Genomic DNA, 21,019 nt, shown 5'->3' on the forward strand with positions numbered 1-21,019 from the left:
GTCCGCACATGGCGCCGTGCGAGCGGCTCCTCGGGCAGCAGCTCGGGACCTCGGAGCTGCCCCAGCCCCGCACGGCTCCACGCACCGCCGGGAACTGACCCTTATCGCGTCCGTCCGCCCGAGGAACCGAACGGCGACCGCTCAGTAACGGCGCCGCCCTGAGCCGGAGCGACGCCGCGAGCCGCTGCTCGGCACCTGCGGGCGTTCGCCGGGCTCCGGTGCAGGTGTCGCGGTGTCAGTGGGAGAAGGACCGTCCCGCAGAGCGGTGCTGCCCGAGCGCACCGAGCGATGCCGGCCGGTACCGCGGCCGCTCTCCGGGCTCCGCCTCCGCCCCCGGGCGCCCCGCAGCGCTCCGGGATCAGCCCGCCGTGCCTTGGGCCGCTCCGCTGCGGGAGCACGGCGGGACCTCGGCGCTGGTGCCGAGAGAAAAGCGAGGAACCGGTATCACAGTCAGGTGAATTAAACGTTCACATATATTTGCTGAAAAAAATTATATACATCTGTAGCAAGGTTCTGCCAAGTCTGAAAGATAAGCATCATCTCGTCACTAAATTAAAAAAATAAAAATCTGACCTTTAAATCTTTTTTTTGTTGGTTTTTTTTTTTGTTGGTTTTTTGTTTTTTTTTCCTTTTCTTTTTATCCACATCCAAGAGCACAGACCTTTATTTGTTAGCGCGTTTGGTGGGGATGTGTTTGTGTGGGGATCCAGGACAACCCGCGGAACGTCGGCGTTTCTTTGGGATAGGATGGAAAATGAGAAGGAGCCGCCAATGCCTCACAGCGCAAGTAATGCACAGAGCACATCGGGTTGCAAAAGGGTCACAAAGCAGTCAAAGAGAAGCCTAAACACCCAGAGACGGAGCGGACACGGCTGATAATAGAACAAGGTACAGAGCATGCCAGCTAATTAAATAAACGCCACTTACAACCCTGTTCCCTACCAGCGTAACCCTGGAGAAACCATCCCGTGCAAGAAACGGACCATGAAGAGATGTCTGCGTCCAGTCACAGTAAGGCTTGAAGATACAGCAAGTTTTATAGCATTTGTATTTTAAGGATTTAGGGCAAGTACATGTTCTTCTACTGAATAAAAAGAAAGTTAGTACTTAAAAGGTTCAAAAATATAGCAATCGTGATTTTTTTTTTTTTTTTACATAAATAAATTATATCGATTTTGGATTTAACAGCTGAGAAAACCCTTTTCTGCTTCCACTGGAGGCAAAACTGAACAAAATGTTAGTTAAATAGAGATAGCAGCATTTCTAAGAAATCTGTCGACAGTGATCCAGTATCTGTGCTACGAGGAAGTCATTAAATAGAAGACATTTAATTGGGGGGGGTTTCATCATGATTGGTTACAGATTTAAAGAATCACCCAATCCAGGAGTCTGGGAATACGGCCGGGAAAGTCTGACCTTGTCAGCTGGGGGGTAACAGACTTCTTTGAGATGCTGATTTCAACATGTACACCATTTATCATTGCAAGTGTATAAAAGACAATGACAACAACAACAACAACAACAAAAAGCATCATAAATAAATAATGCGAATCGAAATAGTTATGCCAAAACATTTGGACCATCCGATAAATTAGCAAAAACTGTAACAGAAAATAAGTAAAAAATACAGTAAATTGTGACGACCGGATGTGTGACCGATGACGCTCCCAACGCCCGCCGCGCTGACTTCAAGTCTCAAACCATGAGCTGCAAATGAGAACGAGCCCAAGTGAAGGGGAAACGAAAGGAGTGAGCGGAAGGAGGGACGAAGGAGTTGCCTGTGGAGGTGTCTCAACATACACAGAGTTTCGGGCACCGACTGCATTAAAACCTGTCCATTTAAAACGTGTACGTCAAAATCATTTGCTGATGAGGGAGGGGGGACTCGGAAATACTGTTCAACAGCACGTAGAGGAATGGAAAGAAGAAGCAAATGTGATCTCTTCACAGTCTACCACTAGTAGAGAAGAACAAACTCAGCTCTGGAGATCCCGTGGTCCTTCTGCCCTCAGAGCAGCGCAGCCTGCAGCCTCCCCTGCTCTGACAGACGCCACATCTGCGCACAGACCCCAACAGACAGCAACGCAAAAAGCCTCAGCGTTCATAAAAGAGCATTAAAATCAGTGTGGCCTGTTTGTGGCTTGGGAAAACAACGTTACAGCTCTCCTAATGCCATAGGGGAGGACTAACGTCGTACATGAGAATGGGATTCTAGCGGGGCCATGGGGGAACTGGCAGCGACAGGTACAGGAATCCCAACAAGTCATGCAAGATGTGCAACACGTTTTCAGCTCGGGCTGAAAAGCTCTCGTAACTATCAAGGAAAGGGCAACGAAAGCCCCACTTAACATAAAACCAAACTTTGGTTTGAAGAAATACAAAAGAATGCCTACATAACATTGTCCCTCACTGTCATTTGCTTCCAGACCTTTGAGGTGGGGCTGATGGAGAAATTATCCCACTACCAGTAATGTCTCTTTGTTTCAAAGAAATGAATATATGCATTTTCAATCATTAGGTATATACTTCTGTCTATACTACTATTCTAGTAACCATGATAAAATAGGGAAATACTTCAAATCAAAAATACACATCAGCACTTACTATAGCTGTGCTTTTTACCCCCAAATACAGGCTCTGTCACTCAGTGTCGCTGGAGAAAGAACCACCCCTGTCAGCGTGCAGACCGAGAGGTGAGAGCTTTGCTTTTGCTCTGTTTTTGCCTCCTTTTCTTCTCGAATGTGTGAGCGGTTTTAGGGGGTGCCCAAGAACTGGATTTGCTCGGCCAGGATGAACGACTGGAAAACAGAACAAGAATTCTGTGCCTCCCACACTAGCTAGACAACACTGTTTATCTAATAAAGTGGCAAGACCCTGCAACTATTAACATATGTCACCATAGTTTTCTGACAGGGAGTTAGGTAGATAATATTACTCATGGAAACACAGGTTTATGAAGGTGGAGTGGGGGCAGGAGGGTAAGTAACAAATAGGTATGGGATAAGAAACTTACAAGCCACAATCTTTTTTTTTTTTTTTCAATGAAACAAAAGTTCTAATTGGTATCGTTAACTTCCTTGACCTCCTCCTCTGCTGGTACATCCTGCTCTTTCTCTGCTGGCAAAGGCGGTGTTTGCTCTGTACAGTTTTGACCATTTGCAGCTTCTTTTTCGGGCAGCGAGACAGTTTCTGGTTCTGGGTTCGCTGCGTCCCCTTTCGCTTTCTTTCTCTTCCGCTTCTGGCTCTCCAGGCTGGCTGCCTCTGCGTGCCTGGCCTGCTGCATGCCCGGCAGCGCCATGCCAATGCCAGGGGAGAGAAACATTGACGGATAGATCAGTCCGGGAGACATCCCTGGGATAAGAAACGGGTTAAAAGCTACAGGACTACTGGTAGTTATTGCGGATTCTGTCTGATTAGAAAACGAACTAGGGCCGGGCTTATCTTCAGAAAGAGTTTCTTTTTTCGCATCCTGGCTGCTCTGTTTATCCTCAGTAGCTTTCTCTGCGTTCGACGTACCACCTTTTGTTGTGCTTGTTAAGGAAGTCGGAGCAGTCGCGGTACAAGTCGTTGCCATGGGTGGGTTGAGAAGCCCTCCGACGCCGAACATCTGCGGCATGGTGGCCATGCCTGGAAGCATCATGGGCAACATGCTCAGGGTGCTCTTCACGTCCTCGCCAGCAGGCACGGCCGCAAAGCCCGCAGGGAAGCCGACCAGCCCGGTCAGGGGGATCCCTTGCATGTTTCTCATGTTCTGAAGTCCCACTAGATCCATTCCGGCAATCAGCCCGTTCATGAACAATGGTCCCATTCCAGAAGAATCTGCTACGACGCCGGGGCCTTTGATGAGCTCACTTCTGGGCCGCCTCCCCCTGCGGCGCGGCCCCGTGTCACGCAGCACCGGCTCAGTCAGCACACGGTTGAATTTGCTTTCTGGTAAGTAGCCCTGGGAACGAAACAGACACAACACAGAATGCCTCATTACTGTATCAGGGGAAATCTGTGGCTTTTCCATACTCGTGTCTGCATCCCAGATGGTGTCGGCACAGAAACATTTGCTTACATGATTCTGGATATGGAATTTGAGAGGTACGCAAGACTTCTCCCCAAGGGATGCTGCCAAGTGCAGGGCATCCTCACTGTGCCCTGGCAGAGCACTGCAGTGCCAATGTGCACAAGGGAAAGGAGGCAGAGGGGACAGCAGCCTTTGGCTCCTCTGAGCCCCTGCCAGCTGCTCCTGAGGACTGGAACCCTTCCAAGGATGAGGAGCACCACATCAGAGGCTCAAAGTTTGCTCCCATCCCAGCTTTAGTCCCGGCCTCAGTAACAGCTGGATATGAGCTCTAAGGGCCAAATTTTCAGTGCCCTGCTGGACAGCAGAGCTGCAGGAGATGCAGAGAGTGGGTGTGCTGCTGAGCTACGTGAGCATTCACTGCAGGAACAGAGCCCAGCGACCACAGTGAGGGAGAAGACAGCCCACCTTCGTGGAGCAGTGCAGGGAGACACACAGCACAGCTTAGCACTCCATTTTTCAGTGTTCTCATCACAAATATTTGAATGTTTCTTTCGTGCCTCCCTTGAGCTTCAAAGACTTTTGTGCCTTTGAACAATCTCCAATAATAGCACATGAGCTCTACTTCCCACTGACTCCTCAAGTGCAGAACAAACCATTGGGGAAGTTCGCACAGCTCAGCTGCTGCTCCAGGAGGGACGAGCACACAGTGGTGCACATGGAAGTCTGCACAGTAGCCCAGGTAGCCTGAGTACTGTGGGGCAGCCTGCCCAACACCCAGCCCTGGTGCCCCACCAGCGGCTGTCCCTCTGCATGCATGCACGGAGTGAGGCAGATGGGGCTGCTGAGTGCTAAGGGCTGATACACAGCTCTCCCTCTGGCAAAGTGGGGCAGCCTAGGGGCCATCTGCAGGAGCTGGGGGTAATGCGAGACAGCTGACTGCACTGGGTGTGCAGGCCAGAATGCGCCAAATAGCCAGCGCTAATTAAAAATGGATTTCAGAGTGGTACAAAACTCTAAGCCACTTGATCCTCCCTCTAGCCCCTGCTCAGCAAGGATGCTGCAGGATGCAACCATGAAACAAGGAGCATTGAGTGGGGCCTCTGGGAGCAGCCCAGGGGGATGCATGTGGCTGCTGCTCCTCGCCAGAGTAGGGACCAGTGGGCAAGTGCACTGGTAGGGCTCTGCTTCCTGCTGCCCCTGTCCTGCTGTTGTACCAGCCCTTGGGCCCCCCAAGATGCACACCCAACAGCAGGCTCAGGCTGGCATGCACAGAGCTTGCAGGAGCTGATAAAAAGGCTTGGCCCAGGGAACTGCTGGAAAATGTGACCCATGAGAAAGCACTGTGTGCAGCTCCTGCCCTGCACGCAGGTGGATGACTGCTCCTGATACGCTCCTGCTGCCCCAGCTGTCTCTCAGTCTCCCAGGCCTTCCAGGAAGGCTCTGCAGTGGCTGCCCTGTCCTGCCATGTCCTGTCCCAGGGGCACTGAGCACCTCCTCTCCTGCTCGGCCACGATGCAGAGCAATGGCTGTGCCCAACCTTCCTATGCCACGCGGCCCAGCCAGCCCTCCAGCTGTGCCCTTCCCGAGAGGCCCTGCCCTGCAGTTCATGGGGCCTCTCTGCAGAAAGGTGGTGGGGATGGGGAGGAGGAAGAAAAGATGATATGATACAGATTTCTCCAAAAGCTCTAACTTACTGAAAGCTTAACAATGTCAGCCCAGTCAGCTGCAACAGCATACTCCAAGTTTGCATCAAGCCACCTTGGCAATTCCTTCAATGCTGGTGCCGTGGCTCCCCCTAACTATAAAACATAGCAGAAGGATGACCTCTATTGCAGAAAGAGTTATGCAAAATAACACAAGAAATACGATTAAACGTCTAGGCAAACACACACTTTAGGAGCATCTACCAGCCTCTGAAGGGGATGGCTGCTACACACCTGAGAGGCTCATGCAGCAGGTGGCTGAGCAGACAGGCCATCCTGGTCCTGTCCAAGCAGAGTGAGAACACCCTGGGGTGCTGATTAAGGCGCAGCTGAGAGCCGAGGTCAGGGTTCTCTGCTCATGGCTGCAGGCCAGTCCTCCCACCCATGCTGTGAAGGGGATGACACCCCGTCCCTTGGCTCGCCATTTGGGGCTGCAGTTTGGCTGGGGAAGAGGCTCTTTCCTTGCTATGCCACTTGTCAGGACTCAGTATGGGACCAATGCTTTCAGCCACATAGCTCAGGGAGCAGAGGGCCAGCCCCTGTGCCCTGTCCCACCACCCAGCACTGCCCTCCTGCCCACAAGTGTGCTATGGGTGTAGACAGAGGCATGCTGAGAACTGGAGGAACCCACCCAACTCACCCAAGTCTCCAGCGGCCACTGTGGTTGCAACACAGAAACACAGGTGTGTTTGAATCAGTCTCCTTCTACTCTACCACTCTGCCTTGGGTTCAGAGGTGATTATGGCTACATCACCTCATGAAGCCCTGGGTGTGTTTAACAGTTACACTTGGGTGTAAAGTTCCCTGTCTCATTTAGAGAGGTTGATATCAGTGCACAAGAGGTGGGTAACTCCACACTCCCAACTCCAGCTGCTTGGTAAGCACATCTCAGTAAGCAAGAGAAAGCACTGCAAGCCCTCCATTCCCACATGCCTCTCGCTCTGCAGGGTGTCATCCTGCTGCACCTCATAAGGAGGAACAAAACAGGGACATTTGCAACACATGGGAATGCTACGAGCTTTGGAATACTGCAGTGAGTTCAAAGGTAATGATCAGATCCAGAACAGGAAACAGCAGCCAGGGCTATGCTGATGGCAGCTCTCACACCAACGGCTGTTACACTGTGCTGCTGCGGGGTCGGTGAGCAGCCGCAGCGGTGAGCACCCAGCCCTTCCTGCTGCAGACAGTCACATGTGGGTGTCACCTCTATCACACATGTGTTACAGAATATCACACACCAAGTATGTATTCCAGACTTTTGTCCCATCCACGTGGTTCCCTGGATTAAGATCCACCCCTGGCCTGCTCAGGTTCTGCTAAATGCTTCAGGACACTGAGGGTAGAGCACAGAATAGACCTTCGCTTACCCTCCGTCCAGTACCCTTATGTACCACCGGCACCCGCTCCTCGCCCGTGAGTGCACTAATGTCCAATTTGCTGGGGTCCTTGCAGCGCTGCCTCCTCTGCTTGGGCTTGTCTGAAAAATTCTGGAGTGCAAACAACACAACGTTAATTAGAGCGGACGGCTTAATGAGCCTGGCTGGCTAGAAGCCCTGCGGGAGGATAACACAGATGAGCACCCGAGGGATGGGGATGTTCCCGCAGCCCTTGGCAGAAGCACTGTGAGCAGCACACAGCAGCCTCTGCCACAGGGCCTGCTTTCAAATGAGCATTAATTGCTGTAGGTACAAAGGGACAGCACCTGCCAGCTCCCTGCAACTTGTACACACACATCTGTAAGCAGGGTGCTCTGCTTCTCAGCCACGCGTTGTTCTGCTGTATTTCAGCCATTCCCATTGCACAGCTGCTGCACCCTGCTTGGGGTCCCAGCCCTTCAGGAAAGGGCTGTTGCACAGCCACTGAGCACACCAACCCCTGGGACACCCATCAATGCTGGCCTCTGAGAACTCAATGGAGTTGCTCCAGGACTCCAAAGCAGCTTTCAAACTGACCCTTCAGAGATAGAACACCTGCCCTGAGGCTGCACACCCCACAGTGCTGACATGAAGCATGCTGGCAGCAGCAGGGCACTGGTGTGGCAGATGTGTGAGCTCCATAAGCCCCCCATAAGGCCAGGGCAATGGGAAGTGGTGGAAAGGCAGCTCCGCTGCTGCCCCACCAATGGACTGCTTCCTGCAGTGCTCCTGGTCTGGGGCACAGATCTCTGTGTGTCTCAGGGTCTTGAAAAGCTACAGTCCTGCTGCTCGAGCACATACTGGGCTCCTCAGCTCTCGGGAGCCCCACACCCTGCCCAGCTCGCCCCTCCTCCATGCTCCTGTGTGCCAGCCCTGGAAGCCCTGCCTTGGGCACACACAGTCTTCTGTGATCAAGAAGCAGTGTGTTAGGTATAGGATCACATTTCTTCCTGCAGCTTGTGCTCTGCCTACCACATTGTCCCAAAGGCTGAACAGGCTGAAATCTGAGGAGCAGATCACCCTGTGAAACCAAGAGGTGGATGGATGTCTATGAAACTACAAGAAGAATCAGACAGGCTTTGTGTCCTGCTCAGTGCCACTGCACTCTGGCTGTAACTGTGGACATGTGCCCACAGCACAGAGCTTCCATTTTCAAAGCAAGGAACTCCGCTTTGCAGGAAACCTCCCGTCTGGGGGCCTCACCTATTACAACAGCATGGCCTACAATGGCCCCAAATGAAAGGGAGCCCATGGGCTTTGAGCATCCCAAACGTCTTTTCCCATTTATCTCTTTATCCCTGCCACCTCTGGAAGACAGCAGACTACAGACTCACACCGCACATCTCTGATGCCCAGGACTGGAGCTGTAGAACTGACCTTGGGGCAGAGACATGCAGCTCAGCAAGTGGGTTCTGCTACTGCACAGGGAACGAACCATGCCCACCCCCAAAGCGTGACCGAAGCCTGATGAACACTGCCATCCATGTCACAGGAAAAGATGCTACGCTTCGAGATACTTCGTGGAAGTCTTGAATTCAAAAGCAACCACACTAAACCTAACACCAAAGGCAGCACACAAGGCAGACACAGAAACACACACATGCCACCAAAGGCCACCCTTACTGTGCCGAAGCCGGGAACGTCAAGCGTGTAGTCAGACTGCTGACGGAGCCAGTCGAGGAGACTCTTGTTGGGGACAGCCTTCTCGGCCTGGCTGCCTGCAGCTGGGACTGGCTGCGGAGTTGAGGTAGCAGCTGCTGGCCCATCTAGGAGGGGGCTGTTCTGGGGCGGCTGCAGCTGATCATCCTGAACGTCCTGGAGTGAAGGGAGGAGCAGCCCATCAGCAGCATGTGGTGATGCATCTGCCCCCACACATCTCCCAGAGCAGCTCAACTGCCACCACAGCATAGGCTGGCTTCTTCAGCCCCATATTCCCTGCACTTGTTCCCTAATCCACCCTCCCCAGTGCATTCTGCTTCCATTCAGCCCCAGAACTGCCAGCATGTTGCTTCTGCATCTCACCTGCAAACACTCTCGTGACTAGGGGAGACACTTCCCCAAGAGACCACTCCTACACATGGTCTGAGGCGACTGCTCTGGCTCCCACTGGGAGCTCAAGTAGATTCCAGGGGAGAAGCCTCTTGGCAACAGCTTAAATGCAGACATGGACTTTTTATCATCTTCTCTAACCCCAAACACTCCACATCTGGAACAACTGCTTGTGATAATGTTTATGAGGGGCAGTAGAGCTTGAATAAGGAAGCTGGACCATGAGTCAAATTGTGCTGACTGCATGGGGGCCATGTGAAAGGAGGGATCATCAGCTCACCTGCAGCCTGGTTGGAAGAGGCCTCTCCTTCAGGAAGATGAGGTCCATCCCTTCTACATTTTTTCTCCTGCCCCGTCTCCTCCTCATGGCAGCATCGTCTCTTCGGAGGCTGCCGTTTACAATCTGTCCTGTGACAGGATGGATTAACCCCGCCTGCAGAATGCCAGACAAGTCCATGCCCAGGGAGCCCTGGAGGGTGTTGACAGTCCCCAGCTTGGGCATGTTCGTATTCAGAGGGAAAGGAGAGGAGTTCCCCGGGGATCCATCAGAGGCTCTGGACATGTCCACAGCTGCGTCACGCCAGCCATTCAGTACGATAGGAGGATGAACATGGGCTGCTGCCAACTGCTCCAAGCTCCTCTGCTTGGTGTCTCTCTCCAGCTCAAACTCATACAGCCGCCTGTGCTTCCGCTCATCTTTTGCAAAGGCAGGGTTCAGGAAGCCTTCCTGTGTGGATCAGAGGCACAGAGCAGGTTATAGCCACTCGTGCAGCATCATGGACTCCAGATGTTCAAACCAACGCACAGAGCTGGTGGTCAGGCTGCCCTGCTCCTCTGCAGGACGTCGCATCCCTGGGCACAGCACACATCACTCTGTGGAAGTGGTGCCGTGGTACCCTCAGGCCAGCACTGACTCCCACATGCTTCATCCACTGCTGAAGCAGAGGTGGAGTCTCAGGTCAGCAGCTTCTCGCTCTGTGCCATGTCTATCAGTGGGAAATGAGAGACCAACAGGGCAGTGCCCTCTCCTGCACTCCTTCCTATGGGACACTGGGGCAGCTGAGAGCTAGGAGCTCACCAGGAGCCCAAGCTGCACATTACGTACCACAAGTGGCATCGAGAGGCAGCAAAACCCCCACCTGGAGCAGGAAGCTGGGGAAATGCTTCACCCTGGGGTTCTAAATCTGCCTCCCCTCAAGGGTCCCCCTCACCTTTTGTACCTGTGAGATTAACACTCCATTGTTGTAGCTGGGATCGGGGGTTTCTGACTCAGCAAAGCTGTTTCTGCTGCTGGCATTGCTGGCTACGGCTGGGGCTGCCAGCAGGCTCTGGGTCTCAAACTGCTGGCTGGAGGATGGCCACTTGCCCTTCAGGATGGCGTGGCAGATGTTGTCAATGCGGCTGATGATCACACGATCCTGCAAACAGGATTGGATGGGGTGATACTGGAACTTGAATGACTTTAATTCATGTACGCCAACTCAGGATGAAAGATAAACCCAATCCTTGTGCCCCAGCTCAGTAGCAAACTGCTGTGGTGCAGCTACAGCCATGGCCTGGTGAGAGCACCGAGCACAGCGTCCATTGGGAGCCACATGCAGAGGAGCAGGGGCTGTGAGCCTCTGCCTGTCAGGACAAGGCAGTAACATCCACAATAGAAAGCATTCATCTTCAACTCACCTTAGGCCACTCAGAGAAGGAGTAAAGTGTCTTTTCCTGAAGCAGCTGGGCGATGGTTGGTGCCCGGGCATCCTGCAGGTCATCAATCTCCCCAGGCAAGAGAGAAGTTGAACTCTTGCTCTCTTCCTCCAAATATTTCTCTGGTCCATCTGAGAAAGCAACAGAACAGAGCCCATCATCACTCTCCTGCCCTTATCCCTCAGGGTGGTAGCACTTCCTCTCCCCTTCTCACCCACGTGCCCATCAGGTCCCCAACAGATCCCACTCCCCACCCATCCAATAAGAAACACAGCACTCCTGGGCCAGGAGCAGGCAGCCCACGTTGCAGAGGAGCAGGTGGCTGGGCACAGCACTGAGCTGAGTTCTGGGCTTTTACTACAGTGACCCCCAGGTACTTCCCCAGTGACACAGCTGGAGCCCTGGTGGGCAAGGAAAATGGCAGGGGCCTTAAAGACAGAGCTGCCCACCAGAGAGTGCTCTGGGCTGGGAAGGGAAGGGTGTGGGTATCCCATGTCTGTACGCCAGGACTGCTGGGGTCCTGGCAAACCCAACTAGCAACCAACCACCAACTCGTTGCTCCTTGGTCACATTGGCCAGAGGGGTCCAGCTCCTGCAGGGCTGGTAGCTGTTCCAGGAGACTGGGCTCTGGCTCAGCTCTGGGGAAAGCAGATCCCTCCTGTCCATGCTGGAGGGGAGGAGGGGACTGTCAGCCAGCAGGAGCTCTCAGACTGTACCTTGACTCTGGCTGCTGCCAGTTTTCTCCTCCTCATCTCTGATCTCACACTCCTCTTGCTTCCCCCCCGGGGGCTCAGGGTGCAGGGCCTCTCTGCAACCTGCCTGCCCTTCAGCCTCTTGGCCCCAGTCTTCTCCCCCGGCACATAGGGGCTGTGCCCCCAGGGCTCCTGGTGGAGGGGCAGACAGGCTGAAAGCCCCGCTCTGAGACTGGCTTGGCAAGTGCTGCAGGGTGTTCTCCTCATCCAGGCTGTGGTCCTCCCTGCCCTCCGGCCCAGGCTCTGCAGGCATTTCAAGAGTTCCCAACCCCAGGGTCTCTCTCTCACTGTTCACATCTTCAGGACAAACGTCCTCATGTGTGGGGAGTCCAGGGCTCTGCTCCTCACCCCCAAGTTCATCACAACTGGTCCTGACCCTCGGATCACTTAAGCCTTCTGCAATATCTGCTGCCGCATCTGAGTTATCATCGTCCTCTTCCTCCTCATCTTCCTCACTGTGGCTCTGACTTGGACCTGATTTTGCCTCCATTCCTTTCTCCTGCAGCAGATTAATGAATCTCTGCTCAGGAGGGACCTTCATGTCATAGTTGTGAATGCTGGGACTGTATAGCCCCATGTTTATGACCCCTTCCATGGCACGGTGCTCAGGCAGCACTGGTGCAGGGCTGCCAAGGTCTCTCTTCTGCTGCATGGCCTCGCAGAGCTCTGCTGGGATGCTCCGTGAATGGTCACTTTCGGGAGTAGAAGGTGAAGGCTCGGCTTCTTCATTCTGACAGTCCATTTGGTCACAGCCCACCTGCAAACCCTCCAGGAAGGAAGCCTCTCTCATGGCCTCTGCGTCACAGCTGGATGGATCCTCGTCCCCCTCCAGCTTGCCCTCAGACAGTTTAGCAATGCTGCTTCCAACATCTGTGCAGCTCGGGCTGTCTCGGGCGAGGGAGCTCTGCTCACTGTTGCAGGCCTTCTCATCGTACATCATGCACATCAGCGAGTCCGGCAGCGAGCTCTCATCATAGTTACTGGAAATGATGTCCCGAACTTTAGACATGAATGTTTCACAGTTTGCATCTGATGGGCTGCCCCCAGCCTGGGACATGGTGCTGTCAGTGTTTTCCAGCTTGATCTGCCTCTCGGACTCATTCTCCAGGGATTCGCAAGTCCGATCCACATGGCTATAGAGAGGGGAACTGTAGAGTTTGGAGTTAGTCTGATACAGGCAGCACAGAGTTTCTGAGCCTGGGATCCCTGTTCTTTTATGCTGGGCATAGTTCCTGTATGCATCTAAAAAAGACAGCTGCGGGTCATTCATGATGTAGTAGTCTGTGCGATTCAGGCCATGCTTGGCAGTGCCAATCAGCAGGTCCCGGTCGTGTTTGCCACACTCCCACCACACTGGCAGGTAGAGGCTGGGCCGGCACAGCTTGAGCCGCTCGTGGAGCTGCGGACACTTCAGCACCTGCTCGCGCACCTTCCGCAGCAGCTCAATGCGGTACAGGGTTCTGGCAGCGCGTTCCTCCGTGATGGGCTCCACGTAGATGTCGGGGTCTGGGGGACCTACAACAGGGACAGAAGAGCCAAGGCCCTATTAGACAGACTGATGAGAGCTGCATGCAAGCTGGCTGAGTTTTCTGCTGTTCAGACTACAGGTGAGGTGGAGGCAGGGCAGTGCTTGAAGCTGCCATTGAGTCTGAGTTTCTCAGTGCCACCACCTTCCACCCATTTGTGACCAAATGCTCACAATGAAGGATGCTTTCTTGAGCTAATCAGCTGAGCCAAGAATAGCACTTGGCTACAGAAGGTCCAGTGCCTTGCCCAAGCTCTGCCCATCAGAGCCAGCAGTGCTGAAGCCGCAGGGCCACCAGAGCAGCTCCCTGAGGTGTGAGCCTGGGGCAGCCCTGTAGCAGCTTCTCAGAGAAGGGAGTCTTTTGAATCATGCAAGCTCTTTTGATGAGGACCGCCTACACATTCATACCTAAGGCATTAACACACATCTCTAACGAGCTCTATACAAGACTGGGCCTCCTGGCAGGTCTGAGATGAGATCCTTAATGTTCAAAGCAAATCACTTTGTGCTTAAGTAGCACCCAGGCAGCTTTTCATCTGCCATGTCCTGCATGAGCCAATGTGCTGCGGCTCTACTGGGTACTTCCAGAAAGCAGATGCCTGGTGTGTTGGCCAGGCTTCCCAAGCCTCAGACCCCCTCTGCCCTGCAGGAGAGCACCTCAGACAGTTGGGCAGCAGTGCAAGCCCAACACGGACTCTGCATAGCACCAGCGGAGGGGTGCATAGGCAGAAAGCAGCAACACATATCACACAAACCCCAGCTTCAGTGTGGAGGAGGTGTGAACTGCTGCCTTTCTGCTTCTCTTCCCTCACATCTAAAGATCACCTGCCTTGGGTAAAATTAGTTGAGATTTCATGGGAGAATTCCATGAATTATGCGAGAACAGGTGCTGAAGCCTTTGTGACAGTGCTGCTTTCCTGTTGAACCAGAGAGAGAGCCAAAAATGCAGGTGTCTGCAAGCCCATACCCTGGCTGGTGTCTCGCTGCTTCTTACTCTCATGAAACTCCTGCCTTACTCTCCTGATCCACAAGAGCAGTGTGACCATTTCTGGCCCTTGGCTCCGTGGATTCAGCATGGATGCCATGCAATTTTCACTTACCATCTTCTTTCCACAGTGGGAGACCACAGACACTCTTGCACATGGCCACAAAGCTGTAGAAGTACTTCTCTAAGCTCTCATCTGTTTTCTTCTCCAAACGAGATATGGCTCGGAACTGGGTCCAGTCAAAGACCTTTTTCTCCTGATCATAGATGACCCCAAAGGAAGAGACAGTGCGGTAAAAATCTGCCTGCTCCCTCCTTGTCCACCTATGGGGCAGAGAAGGAGACACATGAGCACCACAGACACATGTGCTAGTACCAGCATGGACAAGACAGCAGACAGAGAGGCTCAGAGCAGGTTATCAGTTACTGCCCACCAGTTCTGGGAGAGCTGCAGGAAGAGCACCATCACCTGAGTCTCTAAGGTGCATAGCAAGGAGGAGTGAAGGCTGCAGGCTTTCTGGCACACATGGTAGTTAGCCACCAGCAGTCTTCAGAGGCCACTACCAGGAGGCTAATGCAACCAGGAGGGCTGGGCAGCCCGAGCAGGCCAGCTGTGATGGTGCCCATCCTTCAATCCACAATGAGCTCTGAGCACACAGCTCTGCTCAGTGACACCCTGCTGAGGGCTGGAGGTGGATCCCCAGCCCAGCGGATGCTGGATTTGATCCTGATGGGATATCCTCTGATTACTTTTGTTCTCCCACCAGGCCATTACATACAAAACACAGCAGGCTGCTCCCTGGGCTGGGCTGGTGGCCAGGCTTCAGGGTCCCCCGTGCTGGGAACAGTGCTCCCATGTGCAGGAAGGAGCCACATGCCTCTGCCACAGGCAGCTGGCTGAAGGGACAGTGGCTGTCGGTGCAAAGGGACTTCACCAGGCCTAAACCAGCTGTGAAAAAGACCCACTGCCTGGGCCTGCTGCTCTATTACCTTTTCTGCATCTCTTTGTTCACTGAGTCCATCTCAGAGGCTCTCCGGAACACCTCATCTTGCAGCCAGTATCCATGGTTACCAGGCACCAGCATCTCTCCGCGCGCAGGCACCTCTTTGCGGTTGCAGCGCTGGTAGACAGTGACGAGCCGCCGCAGCCTGGCTGTGAGGGCAGATGAGACAGGCCAGCAGGATCTGTCTGAGTCGGAGCCATCCTGGGCTTCAAACATCAGCAAGGACATCAGTATTTAATGTGCGCTGCTGAGCCCTGGGGCCGCGCGCTGCCTCCTGCTTCCGAGAGCTCCCTCCCACCTCCCACCTTCCCCTCATGTTTGTGGGGGCCACACCAAATGCTGTTGGCTCACACCCTGACCAGGTCTGAACCTCTTTCAGAGAGCCCAAGGGCGGATACTGGGGTAGAAACAATGGCTCTGGGCCAAGCAGCCTCCAGAACTCACTCTACACTGCCTGCCCAGCAGGGGGGCTGGCAGCCCACAGCACCAACAGCAGAGGCCCTGCACACTCATCTCATGCCCATGCCTGGCTTCAGTACTGCTCTTTTTCAGGATGTGCCTGCACTGCCACAGTACTCATCCCTGGGTCGTGCATGACTCAGTTCTCAGAGTGCATCTGTGCTCTCACCCCAGAAATGCTCTTGCCATTACTGTACCGGCCTACAGCAAAGCCAAGCCAGACACTCCTACAGCTAGCAGGACAATGTGCCAAATGGGCTTTCTGTGAGCCTCCTCTGCCCTTCAGCAGAGCCACAGAGGAGTGCTGGGTAAGCGCTGCCACCCAGGTTATGCTCTCAGACATAAGCACAGCCTGCATGTCCCAACCCCTCCCTGTCATTGCTCTGGCCTTCCTGTGCCAGTCCCTTTGCAGCACTGTGCCATGCTGTGGGAGATTCAGCCTCACCTGCCGATGGCTCATCCCGCTTCTCACCAGCTTCGCCTGCCCCAGCAGCCACAGAGTCCTGCAGAAAGAAACCATCAGAGGAACCGCTGCTGAGCTGCGCAGGAGATCATGCTGCCCAACCCTCACTCCATGGCCCTGGCAGGGTCTGGGCTGCAGGACCACATGTCCTTGTGAGCAGCCCTCAGCACACAGGAGCAAAGCAGTGCAAGCAGCAGAGCTGACAGCTCAAGCATGCAGTGTTGTCTCCTTTGGGCCTCAACACAACGAACTGGGCCATAGCAGCACTGACAGCACCACACATATGCCACACCCTCATGGGCTGCCCAATCCACTGCTTGTCATCCTGGAATGCCCTTTATGGAAGCCAAGCATGAGAGCCTCCTGGCTATTCCCAGCCTCTGACATCCCTCTGCTCTCTGTGAGGTGGATGCTGTCCAGGTCAGCAAGAAAAAGCCACACTTCGACAAGAAGTGGCATGGGCCACAGATGGTGCATGGCAAGGCAACAACTGCAAAGAACAGGGATGCAGGCAGCACTGCTCCCCCATGCTCCATGGCAGAGCTGAGCCATGTCTGCAGCACCGGGTAGCACAGCAGGCCTGGCAGCAGCATCCATCACCACTAATCCCACTCACCTCCTGCTTCGGCAGCCCATCCAGCTTTTCTCCATTACTCTCTTCCTTTTCCACGGTGCTCCTGGATAAGACAGGAATTAGTCCCTAGTAGTGCAGTGTCACTTCCCTTGCAGTGTCAGCAGTGCAGCCAGCAGTTCCAGCTCTTTGCCCTGCAGCACGGAGCAGCTCCCACCTGTGCTCCCCACTGCCCGTCATGCTCCCATCCACATTGCTTCCTTCTCCCCTCATTGCCCTCGTAAGCATAGCTTTCTCCTTAACACCAACCCACTTCTCACTTGGACACAAAACACCCAAGGGCTCGGCTCCATCCCCTACCCACCTTTCAGCAGTGTCCTGAGCCCCGTCGCTGATGCCCTGCTCTGCAGAAAGCAGCTTCTCATCAGGCATGCCCACCTTCTCCAGGAAGCAGAGTGCCGGGTCTGCCCGCATGGCGTTGTACCTCTCATAACCTGCCAAAGCCATCAGGGAGGAGAAAGACAGGGTGAGGGCAGGCCTGAACCTTGCTCTGGTGAACCTCCTGCTGTACATCTAGGAAACAGTTGCTTTGACCTTGCACAGCTGCAGTGCATGTCTGCGACTCTGCCCCTCACATGGAGGTGGGAGCACACAAATCACATTCACTTCAGGCCCTGTGGCTCTGGCCAGCTGCTCCATGCACATCCCTCTCACCTGCTGCCCCCTTCCCACACAAGCTGGCAGCATACCATGCTTGAAGACACCGATGAGCAAAGATTTATCAGCTTCAGCATTCCACCAGTCCACCGGGATCTCCACGTAGTCGATGTCTGGCAGCAGCACATCCAGCTCTCTGCAGAAGACAAGTGTAAGCACTCCTCTTGCAGCCTCACCAGGCACAGCAGTGTGCCAGGGGCTGAGGGACAGGGGTAGGGGTAGGCCGGAGCCGGGGTATCTAGGAGTGCAAGGCTGGCCTGACACGTCTCCCTCTGAAGAGCTGCAGTTTGCTCCACTGCACCCACTGCATTCCCTGTTTCTCCAAAGACTGCACAGCCCCTCTGCTGGGAGGCAGTTGAGCAACATCAGGGGACAAGAGCTAATGTCTGCTGGGAGGAAGCAATGCAAACCAGCCAGACCCACAGGAGCAGCACAGCTGGTCGGCTGAGGTACAACACTCCCTTGTGCTGATTGAGCTGGGCTGGCACAAACCATCCTGAGGAAGGCAGCAACACCTCCTGTAGTAAATTCATCTGACTATTTTGTGCTTCTTTCTGAAGCTCCAATAGCTGATAGTGGGAAGGTCAGAAGCTGTGTGGCGTTAGCAGAGCCCCTTTGTCCTCAGCGGGGGTTAGGGATTGCAGGCCTCAGCAATGGGGCATGCTCTGCTATAAGGCCTGGCCATGGGAAGTGGGTGCAGTTCCTGCAGGCTTTTCCTTTGGGACTGAAGGCCAATTCATCAGGCAGCACAGATTTTCCCCCAGGCTGGCACTGTGGCCTCAGAGCTGCCACAGCCCCTGCTCACACACAGCCACCACCAAAGCATGAGGCTTTGTCTGGTGATGGGCTGCAGTACCTGGCTTACCCTGAGCCACAATGTGCTCAGAGCAGGCCTGGCTGGGCTGACAGTGACACTGCTCAAGCACCACTACCGTCACCATGAGAAGCAATGCTGGGGTTCACCTGAAGTTCCTACCTGGCAGGGGTGCCCTCGAAGGCTTTGTCAGCGGCCTCCCCGAGCACCTCAGCCTTCAGGTAGTACAGCATCCGCACTCGCAGCAGAACCCTGTTCTCGGGCACACAGAGAACACACATTCGCATGCAGGTGCTCAGAGCTGTCACTGGAGCATTTGCAGGGGGTGCTGTGAAGGTCTTGAGAGCAGCGAAAGCTGTTCCATGTGGTGTTCCCACATGGGAGGACTCACCCTCTGAATGCTATCTGACTCCCTGTAGGGTGGGCAGCTCGAGTGCTGCTGCCCACAACACTGCTCCAGCCTTGTCAGCAGGAGGAGTACCCAAGCCCAATGCTCTGCATGGGCAGAGCCCCCCATGGCTCGCTCCCACCCCGTCCATGCCCCACAAGCTGTCATGGGCTCCTACACTCACTTATTGCAGTGTTGTTTGAGGTGCTTCTTGTAGCTGTCATCATGCAGCACCACCTCAGGGTTGCACGTAGCAAGCCAGTCTGCGTTCTTTATCTCTGGAAGCAGCATTTGGTTCTTTGTCTTCTTCCCTTTTCTGCCTCTGGGCACTGGTGCTGACAAACCTGTAACAGCAATTGGCAGCAAGTGAGCATCACGGGCACTGCGGGCCAGGCCAGGTGCCTTCAGCACAGCTGTGTCAAGGCAGCATGGCTGGGAGCTGAAGGAGGCCCTGCACAGCTGCGGGCTGCAGGCTGCAAGCCAGGGTTGCAGAGATGTGTATGTGCCCAGGTTTATAAAATGCTGCCACTGAACAGCAGAGCTCGCAAGGCAGAGGTATGTGGTGGGATCGTTAGTCTTCCTTCAGCCCAGTAAGGCTGGCAGCTGTGGGGCAGGCATTGCTCAGAACACTTCAAAGCCCCCAGTCTGCTCTTCAGATCACCCCCAGCACAGAGCCGGGAGCATCACACCCATCTCTGAGATCCTATGCCCACAAACAGAGAGACAAGTGTGGCCGCACAGCTTGAAAGCTGTTACTGGAAAGAAGGACTGGGCTGGGTAAAATCACAGGAAGATTCATTCCTCTGTCACTGCAACAGCTCTGATAAAACTATCAGTCAGCGCTGGAGCGGGAGAGGAAAGATCTTAGGAAAACAGGCTGTTGCCTTTTGATAACACTTACAGGGCTGGCTGATAAAGCCAACGAGCAGCACCCTGACACTCTGTTTAACATGACATGCCATTTCTGTTTAACACTTGCATCACACAGGATAGACACGGTACATGTCAGACACATCAAAGCTGACAGATCTCAGGGGGTTTGTAACATCACTCAGCCCAACTCAGGTGAAGGAGCTGCCAATGAAGCTCACAAGGTAAACCGACAGCGTGTGAGATTCCATCTCCCAGAAAAACACGAGGATCACCACAGAAATGGTATTGCTGTGGGGGCTCAGTGCAGCACTGAGCCCAGGGGATAACAGGAACCCTCAATGTATGTATGAATACATCAAACTGAAGCATGGCAGGGACCTCAGCCCCAGGCACAGCTCTCAGAGCCTTCCTTGGCCAACACTGCCTGCTCTGAAGTTCACCCTCCAGGGACCATAGAGTAATTCTGGACAAGAGTTCAAGCAAGAGGCTTCCACATGATCAAAGACCAAAAAATAACCCTGATGATCTGATCTTCTGGGGCTGTTTCCCATTCCATGCACCAGAAGGAGGGCTATGTGGGAACCAGATCACTGCAGGTGGTATTTGCACTTGGCAAACATACTGAATGGGAAAGCAACACAGTTCCATCTGGCTGACAAAGATAAAGTGAGATCCAGCGGCTGGAGCTGAAAAACACATTCTCAACCTTGAAATAACATGTGAGTTTGGAGCAGAGCACAGGAATGATGCCTGGTGAGGTCACCATTGTTTGGAGTATTCCCAGAGAGATGAGCTGCAATGTGCACAGTCACTTCCCAGGCATAGTCCTGTCAATGTCCTCTCCTGCACTTGTGCACACAGAGGGAAAAGAAAAGCCTCAGTGGTGCTGCTGGAGCCATCTGGTCTGGAATACCAGGCACAGTAGAGTGCACCACAGTGCCCTCAACACCTGCACAGCGCTTGCAGCTCCATGACACGAAGACAGCTCCAGCTCAGGCAGCTGTGGGGCCTGCAGTGGTCACCAGGCTCTGCCCCCAGCACCAATTTGGCATCACAAAGTCTGGGCAAACACTGCCTTCCTCACAGCTCAGCCCCATGCCAGGATGGCCAGCAGGAGCCCGCTGGGCCCAGCAGAGCTCTAAGCAGGGCTGGCCACAGGTCCCACTCACTCTTTCACAGTTACCCTGACACAGGACTGAGGAGCCAGGAGGCATGTGCAAGGGCTGGACGTTTTCTGTTGCTTTCTGCACATCAGAAGTAGCTGGAGCATGTCTTGCCTGGCCAGCTCTGCATCCAGGAGAGCTCTGGTTCCCTGGTGAGCCTTGGCTGCACTAGAGGGCTCTGCTCTCCCTCAGCCCCTGACTTCAGACTAGATGGTTCTGTTAACCCTGGTCAACACAACAGTGGGGTAGCATAGTTGAGAAAAGCCACTCTGAAAAGATGGCAGAGAAGCTCCAGGTTGCTTCCCTGTTCTAAATATCCAAACGCATGGGTTATAGCGCTGCTCTTGCAGTAAAGCATTACTGATCCTTCACTGAAACTGATGCTTGTTTGTTACTTGGCACTACTTACATAAAGCCCATTCATATCA

The 21,019-nt window shown here is 54.0% G+C and overlaps 1 protein-coding gene across 14 annotated transcripts in view; it reads right to left on the minus strand.

The window, feature by feature from the left end:
* Positions 1–455: 455 nt before the first annotated feature.
* Positions 456–21,019, minus strand: part of CHD6 (chromodomain helicase DNA binding protein 6) — a 71,477-nt gene continuing 50,913 nt past the window's right edge. For 3 of the 14 annotated variants that reach the window (XM_085519921.1, XM_085519917.1, XM_085519915.1), the window contains exons 23-38: positions 18,740–18,899; positions 18,330–18,419; positions 17,386–17,489; positions 17,001–17,130; positions 16,682–16,742; positions 16,048–16,105; positions 15,130–15,349; positions 14,255–14,463; positions 11,594–13,144; positions 10,860–11,008; positions 10,391–10,597; positions 9,460–9,906; positions 8,754–8,945; positions 7,083–7,202; positions 5,707–5,811; positions 456–3,943 (exon numbers count right to left, since the gene is read on the minus strand). In XM_085519921.1, the coding sequence (XP_085376047.1) occupies positions 3,056–3,943; positions 5,707–5,811; positions 7,083–7,202; positions 8,754–8,945; positions 9,460–9,906; positions 10,391–10,597; positions 10,860–11,008; positions 11,594–13,144; positions 14,255–14,463; positions 15,130–15,349; positions 16,048–16,105; positions 16,682–16,742; positions 17,001–17,130; positions 17,386–17,489; positions 18,330–18,419; positions 18,740–18,899 (4,691 nt within the window). In that variant the 3' untranslated portion in view covers positions 456–3,055. Of the gene's footprint in view, positions 3,944–5,706; positions 5,812–7,082; positions 7,203–8,753; positions 8,946–9,459; positions 9,907–10,390; positions 10,598–10,859; positions 11,009–11,593; positions 13,145–14,254; positions 14,464–15,129; positions 15,350–16,047; positions 16,106–16,681; positions 16,743–17,000; positions 17,131–17,385; positions 17,490–18,329; positions 18,420–18,739; positions 18,900–21,019 lie in introns of those variants that run through there. The other 11 variants (XM_085519922.1, XM_085519916.1, XM_085519919.1 and 8 more) reach the window with 6 other exon arrangements.

The sequence above is a fragment of the Coturnix japonica genome, chromosome 19 (assembly GCF_054131305.1).
Source record: "Coturnix japonica strain WE chromosome 19, WE-NBRP24, whole genome shotgun sequence".
Taxonomy (NCBI): Eukaryota; Metazoa; Chordata; class Aves; order Galliformes; family Phasianidae; genus Coturnix; species Coturnix japonica.